Here is an 11,269-nt window from a genome sequence, read left to right on the forward strand (position 1 = left end):
TTCAATACTCAGAAGTAAAGATAAATATATATGATTCCTTCCTGCAGGAATTTATTTCTCTTAACACAACAAATCTAATGTATACTTAAACAGGTATTATGCTAAAAGCCATGATTCTGAAGGGAAAGATGTGAAGCATTGCGATCTGCTTAGGAAAGGTTTGTCAACCTCACTACAATTGACATTTCAGGCTAGATAATCATTCACTGTGAATGCTGCCTTATGGGATGGTGAGCAATATCCCCAACCTCTACCACTACATGTGGGATCGCTCCCATTGAGAAACACCTGGCAAAGTGCTCCAAGAAGGCCTTACGGGCTTGGAAGCATAAGAACTGGTCTGGAAACCTGGATGGAAGTCGAAAGGTCAGAAGTGGTTGGAGAAATGAGTGGGCTGGTGAAAAGAAGCACAGAAATAAAGATTTAAGAGAGCTTTGGCACACCAAGGAAGTCAATGGCCTGCCTGCTGTTTGGCAGATTCTAATTCATCAGATCTCCATTGTCATCTAACACTGGCTCACCCTGACTCTCTTTGCAACAGAGAGAGCCAGTTTTAGGTCAGTGCCCTCAACATACCACAGTGGGCATATACCCCATGAGCCTATATTTCTTTATTCCCTTCTTACTGTCATGAGAAGCATCAGAGACCTTTGGAAAGGAAGATTTAGAGAAGCAAATAGTGAATTGTATATAATGTATATTATTTGCATGTTATATATATATTCAAATATGCATGTGTATGTACACATTTATATATGTGTATGCTTATATATATATGTATATATCTGTGTGTGTATTTTAATACAGCAAAAAGTAAAACAAAACAAAAGTAATGGGGACAAGTATTTGGTATCTGTCTCCTGCTCTCTCAGATAAAATCATTTTTATCTTTTAAGGAATACCTTATTACCATAAAAAATTCAACTTCCAAATGTGACATTCTGGAAGTGTCAACTCCAAGAATGTCACTTTAGCATAACTAAAAAAAAATGTGAATAACACACATGTATTGTGATTCTCTTCTATCAAAAATAAATTACTTGATTGTCTTAACAACTTCTCTATTTGACATTTTGGATGAGCTGAGAAGTAGGCCTTAAAGCTCTGTGCTGCCTCTGAAGGATAGAAGAGAATTGATTTCTTCTTATTTCTGCAGAAGTTCTCTAGACAAGTTCCTTTGTGTCTAGTCATGATGATACCATTCAGCGGGAGTCTTGTATTAAGGTTGGCTGATCTTGCCAATAAATTGTACTATGAGATACAAGACAATTTCTGTCCCATTATTTTCCATTTGCCTTTACATAAGGGTAAAATATACAGACAAAAGAAGCATTTGCATAACACTGCTAGCACTCAGATTAATACATGACTTTTCACTATAGGATCCACTAAAACCAAAACAACCTCACAAATGGCCTGGATTATTTGAAAGTGTTTCATTTTGGCCTCATCTACACCTACCACACATATCAGACAATGAAAACATGATCTTTGAATTTACATCTATGGCAATGGCATTTGGCCTAGGATTAGTTTAAACTTGTTAATAAAAAAAATTTTTTTTTAACTTCTGAAACCAAAGGCCAGGTCCAATCTGGTTGCTCTTCATCTGAATGGAGGATAGGGATTGGTAGAAAGTCAGAGAAGTTGCATATGTCCCACTAAAATGAACTAACTTACAAGGTCATGGAAGTTATGCATGTCTCATTTAAAGTTAAAGTTGTTGATCAAAATGCAAATTGTTACTCCATGACAAAACATTTGAAGCCAAAATGGGTTGTTATTGAGACTGTGTGCTTTTATGTACTTCAATGAGTCATTAAACCTCTGCCATTGCAAAAGAGAAGTACTCCTGCTGAATATTCAATGCTACAGCAAGTGTGTAGTCTATTTTTTAAATAACCATTCTAGTAAACTAAAAGCATAATGCAATAATGCCAGCAATATGTATGTAGGAAGTGGTGCATATGTGAATAATCGTGTTATAAAAACATAGCATAATATTCGTAATTGTTTTCCCATTTAGGTAGTACTAACTATCCTTATCAAAAATGAGTGGTGCATATTAGATCACTGAAAATAAAGAGGATGATAATGCACTAAAATTACTTTGCCATGTCATAATATGAAGTTTTTCATAAGAATAAATAAACTTGGTGTCTGGTACCCATTTATTTTACATGGAAAAGAAGTGAAGCATGATGTGAATCTTCTAAAACACTGCTGCTATGAAAATGCACAGAAAGTCTTGGGAGCTGTAGCTAATGACTGAAGCCCATTCCCTTGACATTTGGGGCTCTCCTACTCCTTGTACCAACACTTTCCTTGAACCTTCACTCTCTGGTTCTTGCTATTATTCTTCCTATTGGTTATCTGCAATGCCATCATCAGACAGCTTGAAACCTCTTTTATTTCCCTTCATCTTTCTGCTTCCTCAATCCTCTCCATCTCACAAGGTTTGGTCCATGCTTGGGGTTTCTGCAGCTGTAAAATACCCATCACTTTTCCCACATCTTTCTTCATGATGGCAAGGCTCTGCTTCTTCCGCTCCTTGCATCCGTGAACTCTGCATAGAAGGAGCAAAACTCTTCCTTAGGAATGAACACAAGGAGACAATGGCCCCCACTGTCTGGACGGCAAGGAAAAACTCCAAAACAGAAGCACTGGGCTCCCATTATCTTATATCTCCAGTGAGGGAAGTCAGATCATGTCTAACAGTCACAGAAGTGCTTACCAAGTGTCAGACACTGCTCTCAGTGCATTGATACTCATGCAAGTCTATAAAAGAGAAACTCATTGTCCCATTTTTCAGATGAGGACCCCAGATACAGAACAAATAGAAATTGACCAAGGTCAGAAAGCTTACCAGTGGCAGTGAAATATAAAGCCATGCAGTCTGGTTGCAGAAAGCCTGCTAGTAGGAGAATAAACACACTTCTTCACACACACACACACATACACATACACACTTGCTACTCCCTCTCTCTCACACACACGTACACACTTTTCCACACCAATAAGAGCTTGAATATTATTCTTTAAAGAATAATATATGGGATAAGCGCAGTGGCTCGTGTCTATCAACCCAGCTACTTGGCAGGCAGATTGAAAAGGTTGAGATTCAAGATCAGCTAATGCAGAGTTAGTGAGACTCTCTCTCAATCAACAAGCTATGTATGGTGATGCATGCCTCTGACCTTAGCTGTGGAGAAGGGGCAAGCCAGTTATCAGAACTATTGTCTCAACGGGCCTCAGACAAAAATATGACACCCTACCTCAGCCCAAAGGGCTGAGGCATGGCTAAAGTGACTGTACCATGTGAGATCCTTAGTTGAAACCCTAGTACCACCAAAGTACATGTAAAAACAATAACTACAGAGATAAAAGTAAATGGCAGTAATTTATAAACTGCTTCCCTTACCTAAACTCTGATTTTTTTGAGTTGTTAATTAAGAGGTACAATCTGAACAGATGCATTAAAACTTCATCCTGAAAGTCACCAGAAAGGTGGAAGGAAAGGGGGAATGGGCGGAGTATCTGATTATACCATCCCCACACAACAGGTGGCTGAGCTAATTGAAGGTCAGGATATTCAAAACCTATCAAATTGTGTGTGTGTGTGTGTGTGTGTGTGTGTGTGAGAGAGAGAGAGAGAGAGAGAGAGAGAGAGAGAGAGAGAGAGAGAAAGACTATACTGGGACTTGAAGTCTGGTCTAGATGCTGACCTTTAGTTTTCTCCACTAAAGGCTGGCACTGTACTACTTGAGCCACAGCTCCATTTCTGACTTTGGTGGTTAATTGGCGATAAGAGTCTCACAAACTTTCCTGCCTTGGCTGGCTAAAAAACCTTGATCCTCAGATCTCACCATCCTGAGTAACTAGAATTACAATTATGAACCGCGGGCACTCGGCTTCAATCACATAATCTTTTACTCCATCTTCGTTCAGTTGTGCTTGCTTATGAATCGCCTCACATTGTCCAGGAAAGTGAGAAGAACAGGGAATAATTTTCTCTTTGGAATGTTCCCAAGTTCTGGCAAAATTCTAACCATGACAGATAGCTTTCATTCTCTAGTGGTTGAAAGAGGATGGCACATGACTGAAAAATCTGTGAAAGAACCAAGGTTCTGCTGGAAACCTGGGGAGGATGCAGAGAACATGTGATAGATGAAGAAAATGATGGCAAGGATGATAATGACAGTGGTAATGACCATTATCATGGCACAGGATGAAGGAATAATGCTTTATCTTTATGTTTGAAAAGTGAACCTGTTTTTCTATCACTTTTTATTGTTGTTTATTTATTTTATTTATTTTTTGGAGTACTTAGACTTGAATTCAGAGCCCTGCACTTGACAGGATTTTTCATTACCTGAGCCATCCCCTCAGCCCTTTCTTGCCTTAGTTATTATTTTCTGATCAAGTCTTGTGTTTGTTTTTGTACAAGGCCAGACCTAGATCACAGTGTCCTACCTATGCCTCTCACATCGCTGAGACCACTAGCCTGTACCACTATGCCCAGCTGGTGGCTTAAGACAGGGGCAGGATACTATTTTTCCCAGGCTGGCCTCAATTCTCCCAACCAGGACTCTTGAGTATCTGGTTTACAAACATGACCCACCACGCCTGGCTCTATGTTACTCTTTGCTTGAATAGGCAGATCCTTCTCTTGCAGTCTTAGCCAAATGTCACCATCTTCAAGCAAAAGTACATTGCCCTATACCATTGTCTCAAGCTTATACACACACATACCAGAAAAGTAAGTTTAAAGAAAACAAATACACCGCGCAAAGCAAATATTGGAAGACGAAGCAAGGGGACAATTGTTTGAGAGAGATCTAGAACAGAAAGACCCTGTTTGAAGCTGAAGCTGACTAAATAGAAACACATCAAACTCTGTTAATTTCTTTAACTCTTTCAGAGAAACTGTACATTTTACTACTAACTCACACAATCAAATCAGACAGGACACAGAAAGACATGACAAGACAAATATCAATTGTTTTTCTGAATATAGTGTAGGTATATATACTATATGCACATATATGTATATATATACTATATGCACACACATGTATGTATACTATGCACATATATATGTGCACATGCATATATATGTGTGTACATATATATACATATATATATATATATAATAGATTTACTTCACTGGTGACATTTTGAATTGAAACCAAAATCCAACACTGGACTCAGTTTAGCCCTATGGTTATGTGTACCTAACAAAAAACATTAGGCTAAACTCATCAAGGAGCCATATAAAAATGTTTCACAGAAACAAATGATTCTCAAGCTTTTTCAGTTCACAGCATTCTACAGAGGGCAAAAAGCTGCAGACACTCCCACTTGCTCATGGAAAAGTCATCAAAAGGAACAGAAGAAAAGCGGCAGCTTTCAACATAGACTCAATGTGGTGCTTTCCTTGCTTCTAGTGACTATCACGATTATTAATTTACTTCAGAAATCAGATATATAAAGCATAAATTAGAGACTCTAATACTCCCAAAACAATACATATGTACCCAGAGATAAATATTCTGCAGCTCTCCCAAGATTTTGGCAAAAGAAGAGTCCCAATTTCCTTTGAGAACTGCAATTATTATTTTATCATCTTACTCTGAGATCATAATTTCTTTCTAAACACCCTTCATAGAAGAAAAAAATCTATTTTTATTCCATCTTCTGTCACTTTGGCATGTTATAGACCCAATCAAAGTTTGTCAAAGAAAAAAAACAGTCTCTTTTGAAAATGAATAAAATGTTCATTTACTTTGGGTAAATTTCCTCTTTCAATCTGACCATCTGGATCTAAATTAAGGTACCCTACTTTGAACATGGGTGTGTGCACCATCTGGCTACCCCAAAGCAGCAATTACTTCAGGTAAATGAGCATTTTGCCTAATCCTAAGCAAGTTTATTCTCCTCTAAGAGACTGTGCTATAAATGCACGTACCTTTTATCTGCTTGCCTAAACACCTAGTTGAGAAAAAAGTAAATACATACTCCATTTGGAGATAATTTACTGCTTGTATATAAACATCTCAATGTTCCGAGCATTTGTTTATTCCAGTATTCAACAAGTGGTAAGCTTTCTCTTTAGCCAAATGAGTAACAGAGACCTGGCATTGTTTGGCAAAGCTTCTGTTCTAACCTCCATTCAACACAGTATAGAAACCAGTACCTGGGAAGTTTTCCCTGTATGACAGAATCAAGCAGCCTCCAATACCCAGTAGAAGAAGAAATTTTCCTAGTGTTCAAAGATACAGAGAAAACAGCAGATTCTAATTTTATTGTTCTACTGAAATTCCTTCTCTCTGATATAGGAACCATAAGACAGAATCAGGTTGACAGTGTGTTAGTGGTTTATGGTTTCCACAGAGGCTAAAGTGAGCTAAGTTGTAGTATTGCTTTTTAAGTAGTTCCAGTGGACAGATTAAATATTTGTCTTCACTACCGAAATTAAGCTATAATTAAATTGGCAAAAATAATGATGACAATTGAAGATCAAGACACTTAATCATTAATCAAATAGAAATTCAATTTCTGTCTGTGCCATTTTGGGAAACAGGTTTTGAAATACCAATTCCCATTGCATTTGGAGGACAAAACCATCGCCAATTAAAGGTCCAGACCTGGCTGAGTTCCTAATATCAATCTGTTCTAAAAATGCTCCAGGTAGTCTTGGAGACAAAAAGAACAATAGCAAAAATGTAATATATGGAATGTTGACATAATTATGAAATTATTTATTAGGTTTCTTTTGCCTTATCAACTCCATTAAGAACAGCCAAGTAATGATCAGTTTCACTCTGACATGGAAGAAAGGAGAAAGAAAGAGGAACAAGGGCTTTCTCTAGGATGCTATTTAGAAAGAAGAAGCATCCTGAAGTCACTGGGACACTGAATTCTACTGGGATGCTGAGTTAGACACCTAGGTACTAGCTTAAACTTCCAACTAAATTATTTACATCCTTGGGGAAAACAGAAGAAGAGAGTTTAAATACAAATATGCACTAGGGGTACAAATAATCAGTTATAGGTCAAGCAGCAACATCTGGTCTTTTTGAAGAGTTCTCTTAATTTGAAAGCACTGACCAAAACAAGCTCAGTTCTGCCAAATCCATTTTGGCATGCCTTGAAAAACAGGATTTCAGAGAGTATGTGTTTCACCACAACAAGATTTATCGGTAATGAAGTGTAACTCCCACTATTGACATTTTGACATGACCAGCTTGTTTCTACACATCACATGCAAATTTGCCTTCTATACTTGCCCTGCACAGCTGATCTAATTGTGGTTTAAAGCATACTTTTGATCTGCATTCTTTAGAACACGTTAGGAGACTAAATTATCCATGCATGACCTTAGATGTTAGACAGTAAGTACCTTATAAATTCACTTGTAGGTTTTTTTTTAACCCATCATTCCCCAGCCTCTTACACAGAAACTTCTTCAGAGAGTTTTCCAACATGTGAGCCCTGGTGTAGGCTCTCCAATGACAAGCCTGTTGACCTCAGATAACCTGTGCTGCTCTGAGCCCTAGTTCTCTGCTGTGGGGCAATCATCTGAGGACTAGAGGTTCTACCTGATTACTTTCTAATCACCACCGTGTCCATGGTTGTTAATCTCATTTTTAAGTTCATTTTGGTTGTTCACCTGTCCTATAGCCATTTAATTAATTGAAGATTGTTTTAGATGCATTGGATTAGAGCCAAGAGCAAGAATCACTTTCATTCATTCAACAGTATATTTAAAAGCTACAGGAAGTCCATGAGAGCTTAGCATTCATAGTGAACACTACATGCCAGGCACAGGGTTAAGTGCTTCTCAAACACTCATTCATAAACATATGCATCCATATCCTGTAAGGAGAGTATGATTATTCTTATCACCAAGTGAGAATAAAAAGTATGGGCTTTCAGCCAGTTGCTGGTGGCTCATGGCTATAATCCTAGCTACTTAAGAGGCTGAAATCTGAGGATCCCAATTCCAAGCGAGCCTGGGGGAGCTGGGGGGAGGGGAACTGCCAAATTGTTATCCCCAATTAATCACCAAAAAGCTGGATGTGGAGATTGTGGCTCAAGTTAGTAAAGAATCAGCTTAGAGTGAAAAGAACTAATGGATGGTGCCCAGACCCTGAGTTCTAGCACAGTTACCCAGTGTATACACACACACACAGGCTCTAGAGACAAAACTACCTGATCTACATCCTTGCTGTATCTGTTCACTTTGTAGTCGGGTCAGCTTATCTGATTTGTCTCTGTCTCCAGTATCCCACCTGTAACACAGGGAGTGCTAATAACTGCAATGGCCCCATTGAGGAACTTGTGGGTTCCCAGTGTGCCATGAACACCGGAAGTAATCAGGCATAGACAGGAACCGGCAATTCAGATTAGTCTTTCCACAAAACTTCACCACAGCTGGAGGAACAGCAAAGAGTCCAACACAACTATTAGTTCCCAAATCTGAGCACTAAATAAAAGATGAAAAGATGAACGCACCACACCCTCTCAACAAGTTTAAAAATAATAAATAAAATAGAAGATTATCCAACTCTAAACCTTATTCCCTACCTAACAAAACAGTGGAGACTGCCAGCAAGCTTCCCTTCCCTTTACCTCTAGAATCGTGTCCAGAGGCACAACTCCAGATCAAACCGCTCAAGTCTCCCAGCCTTAGTAGAGGGCTCACAGACCCGGTGGAGTCACTTCTCCCCGACTTAGGCTAGGGCAGCTGCCACTCCAGTCCTTGCCTTTGAATCTGGCCCTAGGCACTGCTTTTTACTGCCCTGACTCTCAACTTGTGATTTTGGAAAAGTTTATATAGCCAAAGCCCAACTTCTGCTCAGTACCTTCCATTGGGACGACTACTTACTAAACGAATAGCCAGGGGAGGTGGGCATGTTTAGAAATGAGGTGTCTGCCTTGCCCAGCAACCATCCTTTATAAAACTGGGTTGCTCTCTTACCTTTGTCTTTGGGGCTCAGGTATTTTCCCTGGTCGGTGACCTAGCAAGCTTTTGATGTGAGCATAGCCCAACTCAGATAATACAGACTGTCCTTTGGAAAAGGAGCACGCCCTGCTGGCAACCTAACTTCGGCCCGGAGAGGAAGGTCCGGACTAAAGGAGGGGACAGCATTCTTTGGTTACTGATTAGACTAGGGAATTAGTGGCAGTAACTGGGAGACTCCTCTGCAGGTTCTGAGTGAGGATCCTACCTCTCCTTTCCCTCACCCCTCCACCCCTGGTTTTCTGGATCTTGGAAGCCAGCCTGACTCCCTGAGGTCTCCCGCCGCTTGGCGGGGTGGGGCGGTGCGGGGCACCGCCTCTCTCTCCGTACCTTCTCTCCCCGTGAAGCACGTAGGAGCTGCGGAAGAAGCCCAAGAGCTCATTCTCGATCAGCGCGTTGTAGATAATCTTCAGGTTGTAATTCCTCTGCGCGTCCAGGGTCCTGTTCAGTACTACCACTAAGACCTGGGTCTTAGGGTAGAGGAAAAAACCGGCCACGGGGACCGCCCCGGATGCCCGGTCCTCGGCCACTTGCACCTTCTCCACCGCCACCCGGGAGGCGTGCAGCACCACGTAACGGGTGGCGTTCCGGCACGCGATCTCCACGTTGACCTCCCCGGAGAAGGTGAAGTTCTCCATGAAGGCAGTGAGCATCAAATTGTAATGTAAAGGCTTGAAATGACCGGATAAGCGCAGCTGCGTCCACGGCTGCCACTGTTCCCGATCCTCTTCCGACGGCTGTGACGGCTGGGGAGATGGGGTACCCGAGATGGCTACTCCGTGGGTCTCGGGCTGCAAGGAGTCCCCGCCGCCGCCCTGGTGGTGGTGGTGATGGTGGTTGCGCCGGGGTGATCCCGGGAGACTCCCATTGCTCCCGCGCTCTGGAAAGCCCGCGGGGCCCCCGTCGGTGCCCGGCACTGCATTTGCCCCACACTCGTCGAAACGCAGGCTCAGCAGCACCGCCAGCATGGTGACCGCCAGCAGTGCCACGATGGACACGGCGAAAGCTAGCACGAGCCGCTTGTGCACCGCGATGTGGCGCTCGGTGGTGCGGGGTCTCACTCCCACCGAGTCTGCCCAGGGGTCTGAGAGCCCCCTGCCGCTGGCCCGGAGCGCGGCGGTGGCGGCCGCATCCTCTGCCATGGTGCAGGCGGCAAAGGGTGAGCGTCTCTTCTCGGCCCCCTCCTCCTCTTCCTTCTCGTCCTTCTTCTTCTTCTTCCTCTTCTTTTTCTTCTTCTTCTTTTTCTTCTCCTCCTCTTGCTCCCCACGCTCGCCGTCCAGGGCCATCACACCGCCTCCTTCTCTTCCCCCGCCCCCTCGGCCACCCCCCGCGGGCGGGCCACCCTGGCCAGCGCCGCCGCTGTCATCAGAGAGCGCACGCGGCCCGAGGGCGCCACGCCGCCTGGGGACCCTGGGGGTGCCGCCTGGGATTCTTTTAAGACCCGCTCCCGCCGCTGGTCCCCATCAGCCCCGCCTCTCCCAGGACAGCCGTGGCTGGGACGCGGGGCACACCGCTGCTGGGACGCGCCCAACTTGGAAAGCGTCTTGGATCGCTCGCTATGTGAGCTCCGCGCTACTTGTGGGGCGAGCACCCCGCGCCCGGGAGCATGCTGCTCCCCGGCACCCCCGTGCGCCTGCGGCTCCGAGCTCTCCACACCCGCACCGCGCGCTCTCGCCTGGCTTTTCTCCCGAGCTGTCCAACCCGCTCGGGGCTGGGAGGACCTGGAGCGCTGGGGGAGAGAGCGATCGTGCGGGGAGGGAAGTTAGGGTTTCCTCAGGCACCCCCCCCCAACACACACACACACACACACACACACACACACACACACAGAGACACTCCAGTAACCGGGCGTCCAGTCCTCTGGGTGGAATGCGCTCGCCCGCCGTGGAAGCGGCGCTGGCCGCGGACGCCGCCGCAGCAGCAGCAGCTCGGCGCCCCCGGAGAGCAGAGGATGGAGGAGTGATGGAGGGTGACTGGGGTGAAGCAGCTGGAGGGAGCCCGAGGGCGATGGAGCGACGCCGGGGATCTGTCCTGGAGAAGAAGCCTTCCCCTGCACCTTGGATACTTTATGCCGCGGTGGAGGCAGAGGGCTGGAGGCTTCAGATCGGACAGAGGCTCCCCCGGGTTCCCTGGTTGCTCGGGCCGCTGGAGATGACAAGTGAGGAAGAAGTGTCCGGCCGGGCCATCCACACTTCAGGTAGAGGCAGGTTTGCTTCCTATCCCAGAGGGGAGAGCCAAAGTGAG

The 11,269-nt window shown here is 44.0% G+C and overlaps 1 protein-coding gene across 1 annotated transcript in view; it reads right to left on the minus strand.

The window, feature by feature from the left end:
* Trhde (thyrotropin releasing hormone degrading enzyme) overlaps positions 1 to 10,808 on the minus strand; it is a 353,088-nt gene extending 342,280 nt beyond the window's left edge. Inside the window, exon 1 of the mRNA XM_048359329.1 lies at positions 9,356 to 10,808. Coding sequence (XP_048215286.1) covers positions 9,356 to 10,311 — 956 coding nt within the window. The 5' untranslated portion in view covers positions 10,312 to 10,808. The remainder of the gene's footprint in view (positions 1 to 9,355) is intronic.
* Positions 10,809 to 11,269: the final 461 nt, after the last annotated feature.

Source organism: Perognathus longimembris, chromosome 1 (assembly GCF_023159225.1).
Source record: "Perognathus longimembris pacificus isolate PPM17 chromosome 1, ASM2315922v1, whole genome shotgun sequence".
NCBI lineage: Eukaryota > Metazoa > Chordata > Mammalia > Rodentia > Heteromyidae > Perognathus > Perognathus longimembris.